The sequence below is a fragment of the Clarias gariepinus genome, chromosome 11, assembly GCF_024256425.1.
Source record: "Clarias gariepinus isolate MV-2021 ecotype Netherlands chromosome 11, CGAR_prim_01v2, whole genome shotgun sequence".
Lineage (NCBI taxonomy): Eukaryota > Metazoa > Chordata > Actinopteri > Siluriformes > Clariidae > Clarias > Clarias gariepinus.
The window spans coordinates 10246603-10273649 of record NC_071110.1 but is presented as its reverse complement, the minus strand read 5'-3'; the positions used below and the strand labels follow the sequence as shown (position 1 = coordinate 10273649).

At 39.6% G+C, this 27047-nt stretch overlaps 1 protein-coding gene across 4 annotated transcripts; it reads left to right on the top strand.

The window, feature by feature from the left end:
* The first annotated feature begins 666 nt into the window (after positions 1–666).
* si:ch211-267e7.3 (ADAMTS-like protein 2) lies at positions 667–26545 on the top strand. 4 transcript variants are annotated; one of them, XM_053506813.1, is made up of 18 exons: positions 667–845; positions 7720–7851; positions 12181–12256; positions 12496–12598; positions 13474–13619; positions 14288–14411; positions 14959–15039; positions 15963–16138; positions 16738–17053; positions 17284–17590; positions 17792–17895; positions 19415–19541; positions 19752–19965; positions 20214–20369; positions 20734–20904; positions 22782–22958; positions 24118–24262; positions 26110–26545. In XM_053506813.1, the coding sequence occupies exons 1-18, from the start codon at positions 667–669 to the stop codon at positions 26226–26228; spliced, it is 2853 nt and encodes a 950-aa protein (XP_053362788.1). In that variant the 3' UTR covers positions 26229–26545. The 4 variants fall into 4 exon arrangements, with proteins under 4 accessions (XP_053362788.1, XP_053362787.1, XP_053362790.1 ...); XM_053506812.1 differs by having other exon boundaries at positions 26107–26545; XM_053506814.1 differs by having other exon boundaries at positions 721–845; positions 7715–7851; positions 26107–26545.
* Positions 26546–27047: the final 502 nt, after the last annotated feature.

Here is a 27047-nt window from a genome sequence, read left to right as displayed (position 1 = left end):
GTATATCCTAGATTGGTGCCAATCCATCGGGGGAAACACATACAGTACACACACACTCACACTCTTATTCACCAACTACGGGAAATTCTGGGCTCACAAATCAGATTAATCTGTATGTCTTTGCATGACTGTGGGAGGAAACCTACCAAGCACGGGGAGAACACGGAAACTCCATGCATAGACCAGAGGCGGGAATCGAACCCTAGACCCTAGACTAGGTGCGAGGCCATAGTGGCTTGGCCATTTTCCTGAAAATAAGCATATTAAAACATTTTTATTTTATTTTAGGGCAATGGAGGCTCAAACGGTTAAGGCTGTGGGTTACTATGTAGTTTACTGATCAGAGCGTTGAGGGTTCGAGCCCCCCAGCACTGCCAAGTTTCCACTGTTGAGCCCTTGATCAAGGCCCTTATAATTAACCCTATCTACTCCAGGGGTGCTGTACCCTGGCTGACACAAATTATTATTATTATTTTTTTATTTTTTTTACGTAAAAAAAAATAAATAGTTTAAAATTTTAGGCTATAAACTGACTAAACATGTAAAACACTGCAATTCCTTCAGGGAAAATTAGCTACACTTCTGACAAACGAGTCGTTTGAAACAAACGAATCATGTGTCGCGCAGTTCGATTCACAGAGAGTCGGTTCGGTGAAGTGACTCGCGATGCCCATCACTGGCTCTCCCTCTGTTCCTGGCGGTGTTTTAAGTTCAGGGGGCGAGGAGTCCCCTCTCTCACATGAACCATGCACTGCCTCTGGACCTCAGCACTCGTACACACGCTCATTCACTGCCTTTTCTTCAACATATGGACATTTGACAAAGCCGCAGCGTTCAGCATTAAGGTAAGTTCAGGACCATGAACTCTGCAGATGCGCGCGGACAGCCGGGTAGTTTTAGTGCAGTTTAAAAAAAAAAAAGTTTGTCCAAACTCTACTGTTGGTTTTGTGCGGCTGTGCGCTCTGAGATCAAAGCCCAGCTGGAGTCTTCAGCTCTCTGAGGAATTTCCGAAGTAGTTCAGGCTGAATGCTGTTACAGACTCCTTTTGGTGCATTGGGTTTAAGTCTAATGAGGCTTTTAAAGAGGACGCCTTTTTAGGGTTCTCCCTAAGCTTCTAAGGTGTGTGTGTGTGTGTGTGTGTGTGGTTCAATACCTGATGAATGAAGCATTTGCCAGAAATGTGCAAAACTATCTTTACAACTTTTTAGTTTTGGACAGTATGTCCAGAAAGTTTACCTGCATTTATTGTTTTTGTTGCAAAATGTTACTTTTTGTATTTACAAAACATCCTCTACATGAGTGCATTTTCTTTGTAAATGCACAGTCGTCTCTCTTCATCATGATAAACTTGTGCAATTGCTTAATTATGTTAATTTACCCAGTGCATGGTTACTTTGGAGTCATCTTGTAATGTAGGCATGCAAGTCATTCGAATATCCTTTAGAATTAAGATATACAAGGTGTCTAAAAAAAGTCTCCAAGCATTTATATTTTTTTTTTTTGTTGCAAAATGTTTGTAAACACAAACTCTTTTTATCATGGTGAACTTGTGCAATTGCTTAATCATGTTAATTAATCTTGTGCATGGATACTTTTGAGTCACCTTTGAGTGTACAAATATCTTAAAGAAAATAAGATTTACTAGGTGTCCAGAAAGTCTCCATGCATTTTTTATTATTTCTTTAAATCAAAATGAAAAAAAAAAAAAACTTTTGTATTTACAAAACATTCTCTACATGATAGCATTTTTTTTTTTGTAAACACACATAGTCAACACATCTTTCCTGCTTATGATGAACTTGTGCAATATCTTAATTAGTTAATATACCCAGTGTATGAATACTCTTGATCGCTATGCGCCATAGTATCGGCATGCAAGTTATTCTCATATCATGCAGAATTAAGATACCTGGATCTGTAGTATCTGGAAGCTGTTTTGACTACGGTTATAGTAGAACACTATATGACTTGGTGGAATGCTACGAGTTTTAGCAGTATTTTTAATTGTAAAAATGAGAATCACTAATTAGGTAAACAATATACTACGGTGCTGTATGATACTGATATTGGGAAAATATTGTCACTCTTTGTCCAGGAGGACACCTCCTAGTGTTCCTTATTGTAAACAAAGTTTAAGGTAGAATTGTAGATGTCCTGTTTAGGAAAATCAGTCCCATTATTCTTTTTTATAATAATAATAAATAAAATACAAATTTTTGCTTTATCTTAACATGTACAGTACACCAAATGTAATTGTCAGCAGAATGACAGGACATTTACCAGAAACAGAGGGAATTAAATGTATTAAAAAGAAAGAGACTGGAGCTATACAGTTACGATCAGTAATTGCACTGAGTAAAGTGATGGATTTGGAGTTGGGTTTTAAACTAGAAGGTGGAGGAGACTCCTTAAAGGCTCTGTGGAAGTAAAATCTTTGTAAAATTTTGGCTGCAACAACACTTAAGGACCTGCCTAAAGTTTGAATTTAGGGACTGTGAGTAAACTGGAGCCAGATGACCTTAACATATGGCTGGGGTATAAGGAAGTAACAGTTCAGGCAGATAACAGGGGTATAGCCATTGAAGTCTTAGTGGGTAAAAATGAGGGGTTTTCTATTGAATATGATACGAAATTGATAACCTGTGTGAACTTAAAAAAAAAAAAAGATTTGAGCAGATTGTTCAGTGCAAGTGAGAACTCCAGCAGCTGAATTCTGGATACAGTGTAGGATGGAGATTGTTTTGGTAGGAAGGTCATTTAACAGAACATTGCAGTAGTTGAGGTGGGAAGTAACAGAGGCACGGGCTAGGATTAAAACTGAAGTGAGAAGGAAAGAGATTGGTTAAAGATGAGCCCTAGATTGCAATAGTGAATAGGGCAAAGACTATATCAATGTATAAGTTTAGATGACTAGAATAAAGGCTGTTTGTGTTAAGTTTGAGCTAAGAATCGTGCTTCCAGTCCTTAATGGGATGGATGTAATGGTGGAAGAGTTGTACTGGCAGTACTTCCTTCTCTGAGACTGGTTTGAAATGGTTTCTGTATGTATGATCTCATAGGTGTCTATAATGGCTTTGAACTTTTATTTTCAAGATCTAAAATTAAAACATCATCATCTCTTATGTTTGTAATAACTTTTTTTTCTATTAAATGGTTCTTTTACTGCACTAGACATGTCTACATGTAGCGTTTAAGCTACTGTACTTACAAACGTTAAAGCTACAACCCATAACATCTTGAATGAGAAACAGAAATACAGCACCAACCAACTAATACATGTTTATGCACACAAATATTTGAATATTTGCAGTCTGGTGCTGTATTTCCGGAGAGACTGTTCAAGTCAAACCGGGACTTGGAGTTGAAATTTGTGGAGAATAAAAACCAGTTAACATTTACAGAAGACTTCAAGTACAGTATGGTGATGAGACTCTTAGCTGCAGTAAAACATTTAACATGGAGCAAACATATTAAAAAAGGCTGTAAGTCCATGAATGATGATCCCAGCTGAGGTGGCACAGAGCCCACTGCGGTCGTTCCGGTGAACATTCCGTGACCCTTGAAAATCGATGGATAACTTGTCTCCAAATTGTGGAAGAGACGCATCTGTCTGTGCATTTTCATTTAAAAACACCACTTGCACATTACAGGGACGTCGGGAGTCATTGCCACATCCCCTGTACAGTCCTGACCTCGCTCTAAGCCACATGTTTTGTCCATTAAGGACGTTCCTGGGAGGCCATTGTGTGTTTCAGACATGACGGAAGCAGACAGTCCGGACATGGCTCTGGCGTACTGAGGAAACTTTCTACCTTGATGGTTTCCAAGCACTAATTAAACACTGGGAGTAAATGCAGTACTGTTGAAGGGGATTATATAGAGAAATAAAGGGAGATTTTACTTTCATACCTGTGTTCAGTTGTTCTGCACAATTAAGAGTCCCAGTTTGACTAAAACATTATTTAAATTGATTGGATTTATCATGATTGCATCAAGACTAAACTGATAAAGTTTTGTTACCTTTTAGGGGCGCTCCTGCTTCAGAACCCGCACACACACACACACACACACACATATCTGCAGACAGGACCTTTCTAAGGGCTTTCCGCCTATTTAGGATATAAACATCCAAAGGCTATTGAGACACAAAACATATGGGCATGCAAATTCTTGTTTGGACATGCATTAAGGTCCTGAGGCTGAAGGGGTGGAGGGGGGGGGGGGCTTGTGAGGGTATGAGGGGTGTCTTTCTGTTGTGTGTGTGTGATTCATAGACTTGGGGCAGATGTGTCCTTGTGCTTTGTAACACATTATATGCAAGTTCTTTGCTGTTATCTTGTAAATGTAATATTTGTGAGACAAAGCCACTGAGAAACAGTAGGGAGCCAGACGGACACAAAGGGAGAGAATGATAGAGGGAGGGGAAAAGAATTAGAGGCAAAGAAGAGAGAGAATAAATATACCCAATGGAGGCGTTAAGGTCTTGCTTAAAGGCCAAAAACACGGCTCATCTCACATTGCACTGGTGCTAAACTTTCTAATCCTTCTAAATTTGATACATATGTATAGTCGTCTGTTTTAATGTTCAAATAAAATTACAACGCATGCTTGTGATGGGTGCTAACGTCAGGGAAATGTTACCCAAAGCCATAATCTATTTCAATCTTTCCTGTTTTTCAGATTTATTTTGAATTACACATTTTTTCAATTTCCAGCTACGTTAGTAGTAATACAGATGGAGAGTAAAATCACACAAACATTCCTGAATATAATAAGAATAAACAAGTTTACACGCTGTGCCTTTGCTGCTCTCAGCTGTTTCTTATTTACAAGATAACAGCAAAGGATGTTCTTCGCCTCATCCTTTATCTTTCCATATACAGTATAAGAAAGCTGTCCCACTTGGTGGTGAACAGAACTGGACCGTACTCCCACACTTTAGACTCGGAGAAAACCACAAATCTGCTGTTCACTCAGCACTAGAACAGACCCTTCCCATCAGTCAAGAGAGATTTGCTGAGCGCCGTGCCCGAGTGTCAGTAAAGTGCACGTTCAGGCATTAGGAAGAGTGATTATCTCTCCGTCTAGACGACAGACAGGAGTCGGTATAATTTGCCTGCAGCCTTCGGTCCTTTCATGTGTTTGAGTCATTCAGGGCCTCTGAAGAGAGATGGACTGAGCTCTTCTGTCACTCTTTCTTTGTCTGTCCGACTCATTATTCATCTGCTTTACTCTTCTCTGCCTGTCTCTCTTTATCAGTTTGAGCTCAAAGGTCCCAGCTTTTCCCTCCATCTATCTCTTTTTTCCCCCTTGTACTTGTTTACTCTGTCTTGTGTAAAGAGGGGGAAAACATATGATGGTTATAGATCGTCGGAGCATCCAAGCAGAACCGGACGGAAACGTGAAGGCAATTCATTAGGAAAGGGTTGTGTCCGTGGAAGTCTGAGTTAACGTCTCCGGAGACTGAAGCTTTTTGAAGAACAGAAGTTTGAAAATGTGTTTAACAGAAGACTCGAAGCCTCAGTGAAGAAGATTAAACTGAGGAAGTTATGGCTGGTTGTAAAATTAGGGAGCTGTGGATTATTTGTGCTTTCAAAAATTCTTTCAAACATTTATCTACACTTTCTGGAAGTTTACAGTCGCACAGTTGCTGTTGGCGATGAAGCTGAGACAGCATGAGCAGAGAGGACACACCGATGATAAACTCGCATGAAAATCCTGCCAAATGCATTGGGGCTAGCGACACCCAATGCAAAAAAACAAGTCTAATAAGAGCAATGCCATGATGTTCTTGTGAAGCTTTATTTATAATAGCATTGGTTTTGAGTGTAAAAATGGCTTCTACTATTATGATACATGTGTACACACACACACACACACACACACACATCTCTCATTAATAGGTTGACTCTACAGATTCTCATCTCATGTTTGTTGCATTGCCCTGGACAAGTTCTCGTCACGTCTGAGTGACTAAATCCACAGAGCTCACCTGAGGCCACCTCTTTAAGCCCCACTTCCTAGAATCCAGCTGGTAATTGTTGAGTTTTGCCCCGGGGTGTCGCAGGACAAGTGCAGGAGGAGTGTGTTTGCCTCTGCATGGCTCTGGTGTTTGTCTCCCACAGCTTTACTGAGCTCTAAAGGAGAGGTGTTGTTTTGAAACCCTGTGATTGAGTTTACATTTCAGCCATCCTCCTGTAACTCGTAACTCTGTGTGTGTGTGTGTGTGTGTGTGTGTGTATCAGCATGCACTACAGCATGACCGAGGCATGAAATCACACTATAATGTCAGAATCATAGATATATGTATGTGGCTTTTAAGCTCTCTATAGATAAAACATTCACCATGAGGTCAGGAAATTCTGAAGATTAATACAATATGTTTTATTTATGTTTTATACTCAAGGTAGTTACAGCAACGAAATGTTCTTTAGTGGTGGCTACAGTAGGTGTCTTTTCCCATGCCCTTTTTACATTTAAAACAATAAAAAAATGTTGTTTTTTATGGTTTAAATATTTTTTTATTGATTTTCAGTGTGTGCATCTATAGGGGTGTATTATCTGTTGGGAACTGTTAACTTGAAAATATGATTTCACGGCTTTCACACCGTTTTTTCTCCTTTAGAGCTTGATTAAATCCCTGTGTGAGCAGTTTGGACATTGGATTCTGGAAAAAACTTTCTAAGCCGCTGTACACCACCCCATCTAAAGTGCTTTTCCGGCTTTTGAACGGCATTTAAATCTTGTTCTAAGTGAAGACTTCTTATAATTGGCTAGTTAAAAAAAAATCTCAGTATATAGCGGTGGCCAAAAGCTGTGAGACAAAAGTGAGATTCATTGCTTATAATATAATAGAATAGAATTTCAAATATAATAAAAACATTTTATTTCATGCAATGAAATTGCTATACAGCAATCAATATTTCATATGAAGTCATTTATTCTACCTACCGGATCCAAAGAGTCAAAAACGACATCTACAGCATTCCGGTGTCACTCACTCAATCCACGCCTCCTTGATTGCTTCCTGGAGATCTGGAGATCAAGTTCACAATTCACTTGAGAATTCCATGGTTTTAGGCATTTTTTGTGCAGAGCGGGACAACCCGGCTTCACAGCGTAAAGGTTCTGCAACATACTGTATTTTTCATCTATTAATTAATTATTAACTAATAACTGAGGACAGGAATACGTGCCATAGATACTGTAGATTGCATATGTTGTCTTAATATCAATGTACTCATTAAAGTCTAAATTACATGCACTGTTTATTATAGAAAAAAGTGATCTGGTAAAACTACCTTAGCAGGCAGCTTAGTGGTTAACACTGTCGCCTTGCACCTCCAGGTTCCAGGTTCGATTCCCACCCTGGCTCTGTGCGACTTTGCATGTTCTCCCCGTGCTTGGTGGGTTTCCTCCCACAGTCCATTGTCATGCAGGTTAGTCTAATTGGCGTTCCCAAATCGCCCGTAGTTTGTGAATTGGTTGGCATACAGGGTGTACCCCTCCTCATGCCCTAAGTCTCCTGGGATAGGCTCCAGGCCCCCCGCGATCCTGTATACGGGATAAAGCAGTATAGACGATGAGTGAGTAAGCGAACGATTATCAGTCTTCAAGGTCTTCATAGTGTCTTGGGTTTTAAGAGTGAAAATGCTACCCCTCTTATCCTCCTTCCTCGTCTCTCCCTCTCTTTCTCTCTGTATCCCTGGGCTAGGACAGCAGGGAGGGGACAGAGGAGCTCCACCTGGAAGAAGTGGCTCAGTGGTGGGGTGAATGGAGCAGCTGGTCGACCTGTAGCTGGACATGCGGAGGAGGAGTTCGCTCGCAGGAGCGCCACTGTCTGCAGCAGAGGTTAGACGTCCTGGAAAATACATTGAAACGTCACAATTAAACGCAGGTCCGATGTTGGCCGTGTTCTCCTTGACTACCCTTTGGTTAAATTTCTGCCAGTTTCTGGGTAAAGTTATCATACATGAATATTGTGAAATTAATAAACCGCTGCTCTTCATGAGGAGGGAGACAATGTTTTATCCATTAACACTAAGATAACGGGTTGGACCTTTTGGAAAAAGTACCGTCTGAAATAAACTCCTCTTAGACCTGGCTTGGTAATTAGCTGTACAAGGCTCGTTACGCCTCCATCTGTCTGACCCTTTTGTGAACCTACTCCTTAACCTGGGTAACGTCACCCACCACAGCCTGTAGGGTAAAACCGCATGTCCTTTTGGATGAAATGGAGCAGAAATCTCAATGCAATTACACTCTGTTAAGCTCAGGCTTTATAACTCATACAATCTGCTTTCTCTTCCAGAGCTTTCCGCAGTTTACCGCTCTGAACGCTCGTTAAAGTTGGAATACTAACAAACTTCATGAAATCAGTTCTGCTGTAGGCAGAAGACGAACCCCTACTTTTAAAATCCTGGGTGAAGACGCGCCATCGTGTCAGTCATGTAGAACAACTCTGACTCACATCATTTTAATTGGACTGTTCTGGTTTTATGTCATTAAAGAGTTCCCAAATTACTCAGTAAAGTCTTTTAATGAAGCTAACATTAGAAAGAGTTTTAGAATTTTATCCAAAATTAATTTAAAATGATCAGTAATGATCCTATTTACATTGCGAAATATTTTACACATTTTCCTTTTTTTTTTTCATATTTTTTATTCATTTGTGTTTGCTTAGTAGTTAGTGTTGTGTGCCATCAGTGCTGAACATGGCTTTATATTCAACACGCAAGTAAAGTTGGAGCACAACCCTAAAGAAAAGGATACTAAAGTTTATTATTAAGGTGCAGACATAACTTATATGAAGTATACACTCACCTAATATTAGGAACACCATACTAATACGGTGTTTGACCCCCTTTCGCCTTCAGAACTGCCTGAATTCTACATGCCATTGATTCAACAAGGTGCTAAAAGCATTCTTTAGAAATGTTGGCCCATATTGATAGGATAGCATCTGGCAGTTGATGGAGATTTGTGGGATGCACATCCAGGGCACGAAGCTCCCGTTCCACCCCATCCCAAAGATGCTCTATTGGGTTGAGATCTGGTGACTGTGGGGGCCATTTTAGTACAGTGAACTCATTGTCATGTTTAAGAAACCAATTTGAAATGATTCGAGCTTTGTGACATGGTGCATTATCCTGCTGGAAGTAGCCATCAGAGGATGGGTACATGGTGGTCATAAAGGGATGGACATGGTCAGAAACAATGCTCAGGTAGCCCGTGGCATTTAAACGATGCCCAATTGGCACTAAGGGGCATAAAGTGTGCCAAGAAAACATCCCCCACACCATTACACCACCACCACCAGCCTGCACAGTGGTAACAAGGCATGATGGATCCATGTTCTCATTCTGTTTACGCCAAATTCTGACTCTACCATTTGAATGTCTCAACAGAAATCGAGACTCATCAAACCAGGCAACATTGTTCTTCATATGTCTTCAATTGTCCGATTTTGGTGAGCTCGTGCAAATTGTAGCCTCTTTTTCCTATTTGTAGTAAAGATAAGTGGTACCCGGTGGGGTCTACTGCTGTTGTAGCCCATCGGCCTCAAGGTTGTGCGTGTTGTGGCTTCATAAATGCTTTGCTGCATACCTCGGTTGTAACAAGCGGTTATTTTAGTTAAAGTTGCTCTTCTATCAGCTTGAATCAGTCGGCCCATTCTCCTCTGACCTCTAGCATCAACAAGGCATTTTCGCCCACAGGACTGCCGCATACTGGATGTTTTTCCCTTTTCACACCATTCTTTGTAAACCCTAGAAATGGTTGTGCGTGAAAATCCCAGTAACTGAGCAGATTGTGAAATACTCAGACCAGCCCGTCAGGCACCAACAACCATATCACGCTCAAAATTGCTTAAATCACCTTTCTTTGCCATTCTGACATTCAGTTTGGAGTTCAGGAGATTGTCTTGACCAGGACCACACCCCTAAATGCATTGAAACAACTGCCATGTGATTGGTTGATTAGATAATTGCATTAATGAGAAATTGAACAGGTGTTCCTAATAATCCTTTAGGTGAGTGTATAAGTACATAACTAATATAAAAAACATAAAACCACCATGTCCTCCAGTACGAATTATTCATTGTTGGTCAGTATTCCCTATCAGATATCAGATATCAGGTCCGACATGGTGCAGATTGTGTTTATGATGATGTGGTTGAGTGCTTCTGCAATATATAATCAGTACACTTTCTCTCTCATTTCCTTTTAGTACAGTTTCTGCATAGTGGAACACAGGGGACATATTTGTAATGATGTGTAATTAGTGATTATATGGTGATTATAGCTTATAGCGATCTTCCCCGCCAAGTAGTGCTAGTAGTTATTTTATTTTTTTTATTTTTTTTATTGGTGCACAGTGGCATAGTAGTTATCACTATAGCTTCACACCTCCAGGGTTGAGGGTTTGAGTCCCACCTTCGAGACTGTTTGTGGAGTTTGGATGTTTCTTGGGTTTCTACCACGTATTCTGGTTTCCTCTCACAGTCTAAAGATATGCAGATTACATTAATTGGCATTTTAAATTGCTTGTGGTGTGCAAGTAAGTGTTTAGTGAGTGTTAAGAGGATTTCTCCTCTTATAACCCCCAGGATGAGAAAAATGGTATGTCTATGTGCCTTTGATTAACCCAACCACCACTCACATGACACCAGCAATTCTGTCCAGACAAACATACTTATAAATGCCTTTTAGAACAAATAAGCGGCCGCTTTAGGAAGATTCCTCTGCCGATAAGGGCTCATGTTGAGCTAGGCCAGCTGGCCCCCATTAGCACTCCCTTGTGTGAGAGTGTGTGTGTGTACATGCTGGGGAGGGGGATCTCAGTGGTGAAACAGAAAGATGAGGAGGAGGCCCATCTGGAGTGGGCCGAAAGGGGCGAACAAGCCTGGGAAAGTTGCACATATGTAAGCCAGGTAGTCTCTCGTGAGAGGAGCAGCATAGCATGCATCAGATCCAGATTGTCTGATGCAAGATGGCATTGGGGTTAGCAAATAAGTTAAGGATGGATTCAGTTTTGGAGCGAAGTATTAAAATGATTTAATACTACATATTGCAAAATAATGTGGAACATGATTGCAAACCGTTGTGTTCAATTCCAAAAATAAATAAATAAATAATCCTGCCATGAATATCTAATGTGCCTGAAAAAAGAAATGCTTTTAGTGAAAACAAAAAAAACTAGTCTTTATTTATACCCTGGATTGTGATGGACAACATATAACTTAATTAATATAACATCATTTAACGTCTTTCAATATGCCATTATTTAATTAAAATAAAGAAGAGGACAAGCAGGAAAAACATGTGGGTGATACAAGGTACCTTCTTTAATGCTTCCACGGGAATGAGGAGGGTAAGTGGTGTAGCCAGCTGCTAATTATCAGCCCTTGATTAATTGATGGTCTGCACACCTGCTGATGTCAGTCTGCAGTCTGGAGCATGCAATTATTACTGCACATCAATCTGGAAAGAGGGTAAAAAAAAACATTTTCAAACAATTTCAACTTTCTTCAGTAAGAAAGATAATTCACAAGAGGAAAGCATTCTAGACAGAAGTTGCCAATCTTCCTAGGAGTGAATTTCGGACCATGCAATGCTCAGAGAAATACAAAAACACAAGACCTAACTCTCACACCCTACCGGGTTGACTCAGCACAATTAGAAGAGGACTGAACAAGTACGGTTTGTTTGGATGGGTTGCCAGAAGAAACCTGTTGAGACCAAAGTGGAGTTGTTTGGCTTTAATGCCTAGCACATCAGAATAAAAATAAATAAAAGTATCAAGGTTTTGGAATGGCCTAGGTAAAGTCCAGACCTTAACCCAATTCAAATGCCATTGTGGGACCTTAAGAGAGCTGTGTATAAGCATATGCCCAAAAACCTCAAATGAACTGAAGCAATGATGTAAAGAAGAATGGGCCAAAATTCCTCCACAAAGATGTGGAAGGTGGTACTTCGTATCGCCCATATGTTTTTTTTTTTTTTTTTTTTTTTTTTTGGGTTAATAAATGATGGCATGGTAAAAAAAAATTACATTGCTGTTTGTCTAAGGTTGTATTTGCCTAATACTAAGATGAGCAATAATCAAATGATAAACTGCTTCTGGTGTAATGGGTGTTTTTTTTTTTTGTTTGTTGTTGTTTTTTTTTCCCCTCTTTCTAGGCTCACTAGCACACACAACATTAACAGTTCCTTCTGTGTTGGATCGCCTAAGCGGTATCAACTGTGTACAAACCAGGTAGGGCGCATTTTATGTGCGTGTTTTATGCGATTTGGAATCCCTGAAGTAGGGCTGAACATAATTAATGGATAAAGAGAAACTGTGTGAACTGCGTTCTGCCAAAGCTGCCTGGAATACACACGCATTCTGACATGTCCGTTTTCATGCTGTATTCTGTACAAACAGTTTGCTATGCTGTAAGCCTTGCTACTGTACTATATGTGCGCTGTCTAATTATTAATGTATTTATTGCCTAGCCATGCCCGAACAGCAGAATTAGCTTCAAACAACACCAGTGCTCCCAGTTCAACTCTAAAGCCTTTAGCAGGAAACATTATGAATGGGTTCCTCTCTATCCAGGTAAAACACCCTTTTCATTTCAAAGTTAAAATGGAAGTATGCTCATTTTATTGTCTTAGTTTTTATTGCTATAATGAAGGAACATAATGTAAATTCCACAAGCTGGGCCTTAGAATACAGTTATTATTGTAAATTGTATGTAACAATTTGTAATCAGCCAGGATCATTTAATCACTGGACACAGGGATCAGTATTATCGTTTATAGATAAAGAATGCCAGGAGAGCTATTAAGGTCCATTTACTGTATACATTTATAGTTATAGCACTACATTATAGCCGTAATAGTTATGGTATTATATATAACCATCTCATTTATATAATGCAGCAACTCAATCATAAGTCACTTTGGAGAAAGTATACCCCAAAGTGCCTGAATTAAACAGAAAATTGGTACAGTAGACTAACTGAATGAGAGTCGAACATGCAATGACCTAGTGAGGTGTTGGGGAGATGGGGAGCTAACTGAACACCTTAGCTCTTAAGTCACACACGTTGGAGTTTTATCCAGTTTCTGCCACCTGTTCTCCTCACCTTTGCCCTTCTAACAATCCAAAGTCACCAGAATCCTATTCAGATGAAAGTGCAAGCCAGGCCTTCTCTTCCCATTTCTCTCTTATGGTCCCTTTTAAAACTCTGCCCCTATTTCACTTTGTTTGTAGACACAAAACGTCTCTCTGATCTTCCCTTCTTGGCTTTGGGACAGCTGTTCCATAGATGCTCTCACATAGATGGGTGTTTGGGTTTATTTCCGAATTCTGTGGCCTCTCAGGAACAAAAGAGGCCTTTCTATGACACAATGACTAACTTTAATCTCCAGCAGAACACTCGAGAGTCTAGAGATTTAACAGCATTAATTATGTCATGTCCTGTCCAGATGATTACATCAGCATTTCCAGTAAGCCGTGTGATCTGCAGTGCACCACCACTACGGGAGAGAGACAGCTATTGGTTCCGGCACACGACGGGACCTTTTGCAGGAATGGTGTCTTCAAGGGCATCTGCATTGAGGGCCACTGCCAGGTTACATACTTCCCTTATTTCCAGAAGGCTACACTGTTTTTAAATCACCTCCGTAGATAGAGTTTAAGATGAGATGATGTGTCTTTTCATATGATTATTCAAATAAGTACAATTTTGTGTCTCACCCGATTGTCAAGAGATAGCAAGTTCGATTCCTGGGTTATGCCACGAGCATCCTAAATGGTGTGTGAGCAGAAATTGAAAAAGATGAGCTCAATAGATTCTCATGACTTGGAGGAAGCACATGTTAGCCAGCACCCTCCCTGGTGTGTGGCTGTCACTGATGGGAGAGTGCTGTGATGGACCGGTGGCAATTAGACATGTCTAAATTAGGGCGAAAATCAGCTAAAAAAAAAAAAATAATAAAAATAATAATAAAAATAATACAATACATTGAGTAAATATTTATTTTGTATATTTGTTAAATTAGACTAATGCTAATAACTGGATGGTAAATCTGTGGAAATTATGACCATTGGAATGGAATTATCTGGTTATACTATTTGAATGTTGTAACATTTTGAATAAAAACTCCTTACAAGGAGTTAATAAGAGTTAATAACAATGAACAGAAGCGGAACTAAATAACATATTATAATGCCTCTGATTGATTTATATCTTGACTCCAAGTCTATACTAGCTTCTCTTGTCTCCGTCTCCACATCCAGGTGGTGGGTTGTGATGGGAAACTGTACTCCAGTAAATCTGTAGACAGATGTGGCGTCTGCGGTGGAAGCGGTGACACCTGTTACCGGATCTCAGGATCTTTCCGAAAAGGGATCACACAGTTAGGTATATCTTATACTGTAATACCACTAAGAGGTCACCATCTGTTTACTCAGGACACAAGATTTTTCACATGGGGAAAAAAACATGGCACAATGTGAAACATTTTTTAATATATGTATAATAATATGTCTGGTTTGGGGGTTTTATTATATGATTTAATTTGTTACGTGAAGTCTTTTTAGCAAAAAAAATAAAAAAATGTAAGGCCCTGTTTTTACACTAACATCTATTCATTTGTCTGGCACTGCTATCCAATGCTGGACAGAATACAATCTAAGCTCAGACCTTGAGCAGTTTAGGGTTAAGGTTTTTTATTTTTTTTATTTTTTTAAGGGCCCTCGTTTTCCATCCAACTGCACTGTAATTATCCTTTTAAATAACTTTATAAATGTGAGAAACCTTTTATGACATTTCTCATTTCTCAAATCATTACTTTGACATTGTAGATTGAATTAATGGTGTTTACTTTTTACCATGAAGCTGATTTTGTAGGGGCACTAAAATGCTAGAACTAATCTGTAATAATTGGTATTTTTCTCTAACTCCTTAGGATATGCCTTTATAACTAACATACCTGTTGGAGCAACAGACATCCAGATCGTCGAGCGCAGGAAGACTGAAAACATCTTGGGTAAAATCTCCATTGCTTCAGAATATATACACACAGTATAGGACCCTCTGTAGTCCAACGAGTGACAGTGAAGGCCAATGGTGATCAATAGATGCCAACGGTGACGTTTGTATTTATTTCCATTTGTACGACCACGGCCAGTCAATATTTACATGCACATTTACAGACTACAGACAATTTGGAAACGGCAATTAGAATAATCTGCATGTTTTTGGACTGTCAGAGGAAATCAGAGAACCCAGAGGAAACCCACCAAGCACAGGGAGAACATGCAAAACAGACCCAATGCGAGAATTGAACCGAGGACCTGGAGGTGCAAGGCGACAGTGCTGACCACTGAGCCATATTAACAAGCACATGGTGCAAAATAAGCATGTCTTACCCTTGATTTGCTGTATATGGCATTTACTCACTAGTATTTTTAAATTGATGCTTAAGAATCTTCCATTGCTGTAGTATGGTCTGGGTCGATTGTCAAGTGGTGCAACAGCAGTGTTAGTTAATCATCTGATGAAATCCTGATGATGCCACATACAATCTTGGCCGGGAGTCTAAGAGTAACGGAGTGGGAGGGGTTGTCCGAGAATGTTATGCTGCACTGTGATGCAGATTGTGCAGCGGTTTGAGAAGATGCTTCACATGTCACAGATTAATCAATCAGTAATCCTTTTCACCTTTCCAGATTGGAAGCTGTTATGCGATGGGTGAAAACTAATTGACATGTGGGAACCGGCCATGATCTGATGCAGGCCAACTTAAATAACGGATGGATAGGTTACAATGTGAAATGCAGTTGAGACATAATACACTTTGGCTTTAACATCTGATAGACAGCAAGAACCAATTATCAATTAGAAAAATAATGTATGATTAGCAGATAAATGTTCATAAGGTTAACTTTGGTCATCATCTCTCCCATTTAGCTCTGTCTGATGAAGCTGGCCATTTCTTCTTTAATGGCAACACTGTAATCGACAACCCACGCAACTTCCCTATAGCAGGAACAGTGTTTAAGTACCGGAGGCCAGTTACTCTGTTCTCAGATGGTTTTGAGTACATCATGGCCCAGGGTCCTACCCAGCAGGGCCTGAACGTCATGGTAGGTATATAGGTATGTACTGATCCTAATAGAACCACTACTTCTTTCTTTTTTTTTTAATTTCTTTTAATTTTTTCCCCAAAAATTTTCTCACATTCGTGTGATTTTACTTTTATCGGCAAAATTGTCAGCCTGCTCTTAGATACAGGACTACGTTCATGTCGTTACAATTATGGTAAAGGCCACAAGTTTCTTTCCAAAAATGTCATGTTAGTTGAACTTGTAAGTGTCTGCTAGTAAGATTTGACTTGAGTTGGGACACCATCACCAAAATACCAGAAGTTACAAACGGTATTTACTAATGTTTGGCAACCATCCTCTATAATTTTTGATTGGCCTTAAATCAATATAATATACCAGATCTAATGGTAAATTATTAAATCTGACTATATGGTTAATTAAACATGTATTTTGTCCCTAGTGCATGAATGTTATTATAGTATTCCAAAAGTAATATGTTTACACGCTAAACGATTTTTATTTCACATCTGCACTCCTGCACATAATATTAGTTTTCACTTTTTTAAACTTGTTCACTTTGACTCATTTGACCCAGTGTAGTGCTGAAACTTTTTTTTTTTTTTTGTCTTTGTATAAAGTATTATAACCTTAATGGAAAGATGCCACACATCACATATGAGTACACGGTGCCTCGCGTGTCCTCCACTCCGGCATCCTTCACACAGGACCAGCACCCAATCAGCAGCATGATGGCCAATACCTCCTATCCGCAGCTTCCCATTACCGGGAACGAGGTGGAAGATCGCAGAGAGAAGAGCGAGGGTACAACCCTGGACCATAAGGGGACCATGGAGGCACGTGGAGATGTTCGGTGGGAGCACCAGGCTCCGTGTAACCTCAGTGAAAACTCTGAGGCGTTACGCCTTAGAGAGTCTGGAAAGCAGGATAGCTTTGGTGAGCACAAAATGAGTAGTGTGTTTCTTTTGTCATATAGCGACAGTGAAGTCTTGGAAATACACAAACACACACACTGCTGGATGTATTAGATGGATGGATGGATGACTGTGTAAATAATTGCTTGTAATACAACTTAGTCCACTTTTCAGTCCATTATGTTTAATTAGTTAGGTAAACTAAAACCTGTGGTGTTAAAATATGAACAGAATACCTTTGAACCTTTCCAGGGTCCAAACTTGAACTGATTGAAGGCGACTCCTCTATTGTGAACAATGAGACCCAGGCCATGGTGAAGAGTGTGAGGAACAAACTGTATAAGCTGCTGTCTTGTGCAGATGGTACGTCCATCTCTGACTGTTCTACACTAAAGCCGAACTCCAGCTCCCCCATGAAGAAGAACTTGGCTCTGCAGATTCATACCACGAGCCAGAGAGAGCACAAGTTCAAGCCTGGGTTGAACAGCACCTCGCAGAGCAGAGCTCAACTTCTCCAACTCCAGCAGGGGGCACCAGAGCACCTCCCACTCACTGACAGGTCAGCCAGAGGGATTGAGAAGGGGAAGGAGGGAAGGATCAGGAGAGAAGTTGCAGTGCAGGTGGGGAGGTTCGGGATGGATGAGTGAGGTTTGGTACAGAGTAAGACAGAGGGAGAGAGAAAAGATCTAACCTCGGGGTCAGTCAGCCTTATACTTCATGTCTGTCTATATTATTTTGATTCCTCTCTCTCTCTCTGTAGTAATGAGTTTGAGGTGGTGTCTCTTGACCATGACGTCAGTCCGGCAGGAGTGTACAGATGGAAGGTATCTGCGTACGCACCCTGCAGTTCATCTTGTACCACAGGTGCAATTATGAACCAACACACGAACATGCACACCAAGCCACTGCTTCAACACCAAAGACTAGTTTTCTTTAACCAATGCCAAATGTAGATGTCATTTCTCACATCAAGAAATTCTGCGATTAAGCAAATTTTTAAAAGCGCCAATTGTACACCTTATACCCTATACTATGGAAAACTGGTATAATAAGAAAAGGCATAAAAGGAGACTTGCTCTGAATTTCCAGTGCCCCAAACAAGTACATTTTAAACCATAATCTCTGCAGAATGATATATGTATTATATTATAGTTCATATAACTGCCCAAGAACTAACATAGGAACATTTCTACTGTATATTTGCCCCCCATATTAAAATCATCAGGATTTTATATGATTTGGAAACATAACCTGTCCTCATGCCGTATAGCTAGCTCCAGATAGCAAGCTGGCTAAGTCCTAGGAAACGAGTAAAATTTTTGAATCTGAACTTAAATTTGTGTGATATCAAGTTTATATGTCTAACAGTAGATATTTTCATAAAGCAGGTAGCGGTATACCGTCGCTTAAACACAATACGTGTTGTAATGTTTAAGTTTTGCTTAACCATGCCTGAAAAATAAATCTGTACAGGACACAAGTGGGATTTCAGGATCACACTCTCTACTCTTAGTGATGTGTTATTTAACAGACATTAAAAATATATATAACACTTACTGTACACTGATCAGCCACCACATTATGACCACCCGTCTAATATTGAGTGTTAGACTTTGTTTTCTTGACTGTAACCATTGCACTCATTGCACTTAACTTTTCATACAATACCTTCCTTAATGCACCACCTATAATCATTTGCTCATTTGCACCCATTGTAATTTATCTACTATCTCTATTCTATTTATTCTGCATTGGAAAATGCACTACTGGTTGAATGCTAACTATAACACTTACATGTGCAGTGACAATAAAGTTGAATCTAATCTGATCTGAAGTAGGTCCCCCTTTTGTCACCGAAACAGTAATGACCTGTGTGTTCTGACCCCTTTCTATTGAAATGAGCATTAACCCTTTTTTCAGTTTGAGCTACATTAGCTCTTCTATTCCATCAGATTAACATTCCACAAGAGCTGTAGTATTGAAGTTACTCTGGGTCAAACCAACTCCAACACTGCACAAAAAGTAATCCAAGGACAGAAAACCAGTAAACTGGCGACAGGGTCATGGGTGGCTAAGGTTTACTGATGCACATGGGGAGCGAATCCAATAGAAGTGCTGTTGTAGACAAATTGATGAAAAGATTAATGCTGGTTAAGATGAATAGGTGTCAGAACGTGGGGACCTACGTAATCATAATGGTAGGTTGGTGTATTCTTTAGCTAGCTAGCTCAGGATGCAGGTATTATAGCCATGCGTTGCACAAAGTGGTATCTCTAATATCAAATTAACAGTCTTATTGGATAAATACTCATCTCTTTTCTAGATAGAAAATAACTAATAGAATGATTTTTACATTTGTCCTACCTTCTCTCTCGTTTTGTAGGTATCACCACAGCATATGCTTTGTGTGTAAGATACGATGGTTCTGAAGTTGATGAGAGTTACTGTGGTGCTTTGACACGACCTGAGCCCACATACGAGTTCTGCACAGGCCGAGAGTGTCTGCCCAGGTCAGAAAACTCAAAAACCTGCATGAAATGTGCAACGACAGTCCTCCTTTCAAATTTTTGCTGGCACACATGTATGTACATTTTAAGGAGGACCGTCATTGTGCACACACACAATTGATTACATACTGTGGGGTCCAGGAGATCACAACTAGAGCAACATGGTGTGTATGTTTCTGTCTCTTTATGTGTTTGTGGGTTTCCGTGTGTCAGGTGGGAGACGAGCCGCTGGAGCGAGTGCTCACGGACATGCGGTGAGGGCTTTCAGTTTCGGACTGTGCGCTGCTGGAAGATGATGGCACCAGGTTTCGACAGCTCTGTGTATGATGATCTGTGCCATGGCGCTGAACTGCACAAGCCCATGTCACGCAAATCCTGCCGGACCAAATCCTGCGGCCCTCAGTGGGAGGTGTCGGACTGGTCTGAGGTCAGTATGTACAAGGTGCTTATTTGTCACTTATTTATTGCGATTTGTCGTTCTATGCTGAATATGCTTCGAGACAGAGAATCTGGATTTCTTTAGTATTTATGATTTTCAACTTTTGTGCGACTTTTAAACACTCCAGGTAACCGGTATTGGACTTTGAATAAATCCATAAATAGATCCATGTGTCTAGGGCTTGAATGGAACGAGAATATGGTCTTTAGTTTGGATGTGTGTGTGTATGTGCAAAGTGCTCAGCACGGTGTGGGCGCCGTGGTGTGAGGAGCAGGGAGGTGCGCTGTTCCATGGATACTCGCATGTGTAACGAGTCCACACGTCCCCCCAATCAAAGGGAGTGTGACGGACCTCCATGTGACCGCAGGTGGACTGTCTCGGACTGGGGACCGGTGAGTCTACATGAGGCATGACGCTTTGCACCAGCTTTTACTGAAGAGATGAGCATCTCTTTGCGTTATTAAAAAAAAAATAGCATTCTACATTATTTGCAAATGAAATTTTGACAAAAGAACAGACATATGAATCTAGAATAATAAGAATCCATTCTTTGGGCTGCAACTACTAGCTAATTATACATTGGGGAGAAAAGTGATTGCGAGTATAAGATGGTTGCGTCTATTGTTTTAAGCTCTGAAACAACATGAGTAGTTCTGAGATATTTAACAGCTCAGTAGTGTTTGCTCACTAACATTTTTTCTAATCCGTAATCCCTTCTCTGGCTCCGTATGGTCGTGTTTGATCTCTCTGTCTAAGTGCTCAGGGCCATGTGGAGAAGGCCGCATGATGCGTTACGTGGTGTGTAAGAGCGGGAATGGAAAGGTCATCTCTGATGGTCACTGTGATCGGGAGCTGAAGCCCCTCACCGTGCAGCCGTGTGGAGCCCCAAACTGCCTCGCACACTGGGTAGAGCAGGAGTGGGAACGGGTAAATGAATATCAGTGGTTATATAATATTCAGGATATAATTTGCATCTCTTCATGTGATTCCACTTTGATGCAGGCAAATTATTCTGATGCTACAGTATATAGCTACAGCTACATATTGTGATTTTAAAGAAACTTTGGATATTGTTAAATGTGGTGGAGTTACACATTGGGATTGGTGTAGTAAAATAGATGTACAATAGATATTTCTTCAATTTCCATAATTTTGATTTTTTTTAGATTTAAGGGGTAAAAAGTCTGGTTAATTACAGTAAAGCAAAGTTCACATCCATGTAAGAAATCTAGCAAAACTTGTAGAACTGGAGTCCTGAAGATATTTTTGTATTCCGATATCATACAAAAAGATAAAATTTTATAACGAGGATTAACAATCATACTGCACCACCCTCAAAATGTCTTTGGTATCTTGTGCTCATTATAAGTGGAGATTAAAAGTTTATAAACTTTTGAATTTTGTCACCTTAATCATGATCAGGTCTTCACACAAGCCCTAAATGAGATGTAAAACAAGTTAAACATATAAGACAAAAATATTATACCTGATCATTTATTTATTATTTTTATTTTACATTTATGGCATTTCTAGATGCCCTCATTTAGAGCAACTTTTGTACCTTACTATACTGTACATCTTTGCTCAACTTGGGGTTGCTGGGGTTTGAACCCATGACCCTCTAATTATTTTTTCAACATTTTAACCACTAAGCTACAACTGCTCCTGCTGTAGTCCAATAACATGTCTTTGTGTGGCAAAATTATGTCAACCTCCAGAATTACCAGTTAATTTAAAGGTGAAATTAAAAGGTTTCGAACGATGGGATTGAGAATGAGGTGTGAGTGCCGAACCTGTTTTCCTGTGTCTCCCCATGCTTGGTGGGTTTCCTCCGGGTACTCCAGTTTTCTCCCACATTCCACAGACTTGCATGTAAATGACGGTAAATCAGGTGTTGATCTGGCCACCCAACTCTTTAAGTAACGATGCATATACACCAAGGCTGGGGGGCATCTGTCCCTCCATGTGAAGGATGTTTCAGACAACCTCACAAAGGGTTGTTTTGATGCTCATTAGGCTGGAAAACGTTACACCTATAAAGAGTTTCGACTCTGCCAATCTATATAGATTGTGCATAAATGGAAGAAATTCAAGACTATTGTTACCCTCCCTAGTGGGCAACTAACAAATATCACTCCAAAAGAGTATAGGTAACAAAGGAAGTAACAAAGGAACCCAGGGTAACTTCTAAACATCTACACAATGGCTAATTTTAATGTTTGAGTCCACCATCAGGAGAACCCTAACCTAAATGGTGTGCATGACAGAGGTACAAGGAGAAGGCCACTGCTCTCTAAAAACACATATATACAGTTCGCTAAAAATCATGTGGACAATTCAGAAGGAAAAAGATTTTGTCGGCAGATGAGACTTAAAAAGAGCAGGCATAAATAATACATGGTATTTTAGCATAAGAAATTTAAATTATCTGTGAAACATGGTGGCGGTAGTAGCAGTGAACTGAATCTCAAAAGATCAGCAAGACCATTACTCTAACCACAAAAACTGTTCTATCAAAAAATGGTAAAATAAGAATAAATTTAGGGATTTGGAATGGAGGGTCAAATGTCTGACCTAAATGCTCTTGGGTAGCATGTAGTGTTTAAATTGGCTAAAATTCCTCTAAGCCAGTGTTCAGGACTGATTAGTTCACATACTTATGCCACACACAGAATTTTAAAGCCCTGAAAGTGCGATAGTGTACTAAGATAGTCAAAGCGCAACAGTGTGTTAGTTCTGCCAATAAATGTGTTTGTGTGTGAGTGGCATTTGGTTTCTAGCATCTCTCTTTAAATGTGTTGCAGTGTAATGCGACATGTGGGCGTGGGGTAAAGAGCAGGCAGGTGGTGTGTGCCGGGCTTGAAGCTGGAGTGTTTAAGGAGTTTCTTGATCATGCATGTGCTCACTCGCCCAAACCCGAGGAGAGGGCACCATGCTTCGAGAGGCCTTGCTCCAAATGGTTCACCACCTCCTGGTCTCAGGTAACTTCACTGAGTTGAGCCACACTCAAGTGCTCTTCAACACGGATGATATCAGGCTTTTGTTTGACAATTCTCAAATTCAATCTATCTGTTAAAGATCTAATAAAGTATGAACATATTCTGTATTCTCTGATTTACTTAAACCTCACAAACACATGCATGTAGGTGTGAAGTGCTTACTCATGGATGTGATTGAGCGTGTGCAAGGAGATGGATTGGTGTCCCATCCAGGGTGAATTCACTGCATATTGTACTGTGTATGACTGTGTATGTGACAAATAAAATTAGAATTAGAATTCGAAAGACTTCAGCTAATTAACTTATGTACAGTATTCAAACATGATCAAACATAATCAAACATGGTGTAAACTATTTTTAGTTTTCTGTGTAGTTATAATACGAGTTTAAATAAAATATGCATGCATGCCATACTCACATGACGATAGAAGCCTTTGATTGACAACTTTTTGGATGGTTTGTGCTCATTATTGTGTTGCATTAGAGTGACCCTGACATTATAGTCAGATTAAGGAATGGCATTATTTTAGAACCACTAATTAATCCCACGTAAGGAGGGTCACAACATTCTCATTACATTATTACCAGGTACATGACCAGACACACCTTCCACTTTCCAGACCTCCAATTGGGTCAGTTGTGGGTCGAGGGCTTAAAGTGGCCGAGGATGGTGCCTAAGTTCAGATAAATCCTCCATGCATTTTGGCCTGTGCATGAATTTTTTTGTCCTTCCTTCTTTGTGACACAAATATAAATGTATACATTTAAATTTTATATCAGAAATGTATGTTCCCACTTTTCCCACCATGAGTCTGAACAGGATACAACATCTACTGAAACTAAATGAATAAAAGAAGTGTAATCGTATAAGCAGTATTTAACATGCTTCTATAAATGCATATGGAACAAAGACTAGGTGTTACCCAATGAACAACAAGAGCTGAAACTTGAGCCCTATTGTAGCAGGATTAGTTCATAGTCTACTGGAATAATTCCAACCTTTATAGGTACCCTGCCAATCCGGACACAAGTTAAAGCACGCTATATGTTATTCTCCCCAACCATGAGAAAATTATACATGCTATTACAGCGAACTCAAGGGTGGGTATGTGATGACTGTGTGTGTATGTGTGTGTTGCAGTGCAGTAAGACATGTGGAAGTGGTGTGAGAGTGAGGGAAGTCAGGTGTTACCAGGGAGAGGAGATCGGCCACAGCTGCGACTCCACACTGAAACCTCAGGCCAGACAGAGCTGCGAGGTACAGGCTTGTCCTACTGAGGCACCAGGTAACATGCAACCGATAACAGTGAACACAACCCCAGTGGCACAATGTGTGGCAGCTCACACAAAACATAACGCTCACTGAATAAAACCAGGAAACACCTCCGGGCACCTTTGTTAAAAAAAAAACAGCTTTTTCTGATATGAGTCAGAGTATATCGGAGTCAGAGTATAGAAGCATGTTTGATTTTTCAGAGACGACTCTGGACACCGTTGCTGTGGTCACCAACCCGAACAGGGAATGCATACTGTCAATAGAGGAAGGGGAAATATAATAGTACTAGTGAAATATAAAAAATAAATGTTAAACATTAATAAAATTATTATTAATCTAAATTAAATATAAATACGATTTTAAAGTTGAGTATTGCTCTTGTAAGAGTTGTGCATAAAGGGTTTACTGAGTGCAGTTGGCCTCAGCCTGAGTGACAAATTGTGTAGTTCATTATCCCTCTTTTAGTTCAGGGCCCGTATTCACAAAGCTTCTTGAGCCTAAAAGTTGCTCTTAGTGACGAAATTCTAAGAAAATTTTTAGAATTATGACATTTTCTTAGAATTTTCCATTAAAATTAGGATTAAATCTTAGTTAAGATAAAAATGATTCACAAAACATCTTAGACCTAAAAACAGCTACTAAGGTAAAAATTGTTGAGAGTAGAGGGGAGGACTTTTAATAGGCTTAAGAGTTTCTATAGCAAAGGACGAAATGGTGGAAAGAAGAAATATTCTTTAAATACTGAACATAAAGATAAAAGAAAACACTGCTTTTCTGTCCAATTAGGTTTTCTTGTTGTTTTACTCCCTTACATCTCTCTTGGATTGTTCACTACATACCATCCAAAAGTGCAACTTAAATAGACTGTCCTGCAATCATGTAAATTGGTAAAAGGTCAGCCATTTTGCTCCAATCAATCTGAAATGGTAAAATAAAAGTAATAATAAAATCAGTATGGTAAATAAATGTAAGAACTTTAATATAGTAACTACTGTGTGGAAATTTGTTGCTTCTAATGTAGACATATTTTCAACATTTGGCTGTTTAATTATCTTTAAGATATTTGGTCTATAACGAACAATTTGCATAAAGTAGCCTGTAGTCATGATTATACAATTTAATTATATACAAACAATATGATATCATGTGTTCTATTTTCACAAAGAGTGTATTTCAAGACCTTTACAGAGGTCAGAGGTTATTTTTATCAACCAATCGAAGTCCTTGAATGGCTGCATCATCCCTAGCAACGGGGTCAACCACACCCCCTCACTAAGATAAAGGTTTTTGTACTTTCCTTACTCAGAGTTGCTCTAAGAAGTTTCCTAAATCACTTTTAGTCTAGGACTCCCAGCTAGGACTTTTTAAGCTAAGATAGGAGCTCTCTCAAAGAATTCCAAGAAGCTTTGTGAAAACAGGCCCTGATCTTTTCAGAATCTTTTAGGATCATGAAAGTCATCTAGTGTTTCCCCAGCTTAAGCTTCAACTCTGACTGACTGCTTGTGCATGCATGATGTAAAAAAAACAAACAAAAAAAAAAACAGTTAAAACAGAGATTATTTTATTCAAATTCTTTGAGGTGAAATTTTTTTTTTTTTTTTTTTTTTTAATCGAACTATTTAGGCAAAAGGCCTTTAAGGGAAATTGCTTAGCAGAGCTTAATGGATGATAAAACCCAGAACATGAAGATGAAACACATCTTATTCCAAAAATTAATAATGTAGCCCAATCAGTGTGTCCCTAGACTATATACAGGATATACTGCACTTTAGGCACATGCCGTATTTATTTATTCATGCTCATCATACTAAAATATGGTTACATGTTTTTTTTCCCCCTCTATCTCTCATCTAGCAGAGGATGTTTGTGAGGACAAAGCGACAGCAAACTGTGCCTTGGTGTTGAAAGTAAAGCTCTGCACACACTGGTACTACAGGAAGGCCTGCTGTCTGTCCTGCAAGACCAAAGGTCACTAAAGAGCTGCTGAACCCAAACTGGGCCATTCCACTCAATGTGAAGAACCCCAACTGTACACATCTATTCACATGCACTGTATCTCTATGACCCTAAACTGTTACCCCAAATTTCTAGACCCCCACACCAGCTGGATGTAATCTTCCTATAGCTATTGTACATATGGCAACCTGTGATCAACAAACTACACTAATTATGCCTAAAACCTTAATTTATAACTAGTTATTAAAAAGCATCCTAACATGTTATACCAAGAAACTACACATGGAAGTTTTGGGTATTTGGTATACTGATCTAGGAATTATTGCCCACTGTGTGTATATATACTTTTCGCCCAAAATATATCCCTATGTTACACTTAAACTTTTACACTGTAAACCTCACAATGCACCATAACCTTGATTTTTTATAAACTACGTACACGACCCCTTAAACTGCCTCAAACATGATACTCATAAAAATTCCTGAGCATACAGTAATAATAAAGAGTAGACATTCATTTTTCATTCTCGTGGTGTTTCGTGATCCATTCCAGTCTGAATGTAAGGTTTTATATATCATTATGATGATCTGGCCTCTCTGGATCGCTCGTGGCTAACAAAAGTACCAAACTCTCACTTTTGTTCACGTATAGCGTACCCTGAAACTGAATATTAACTGATACCATTATACTACCCACTGATCTGATCCTTTGCCTATCAATCACACACAGTTTGTTCTGCCTAAACTACTCAATGTTTTACCTAAACTGCTTGGGCAACTTTTACTTTAAACTTAACTCTCACAGCAAACTTTCCTTCCCAGCATTAATCCCAACTCGT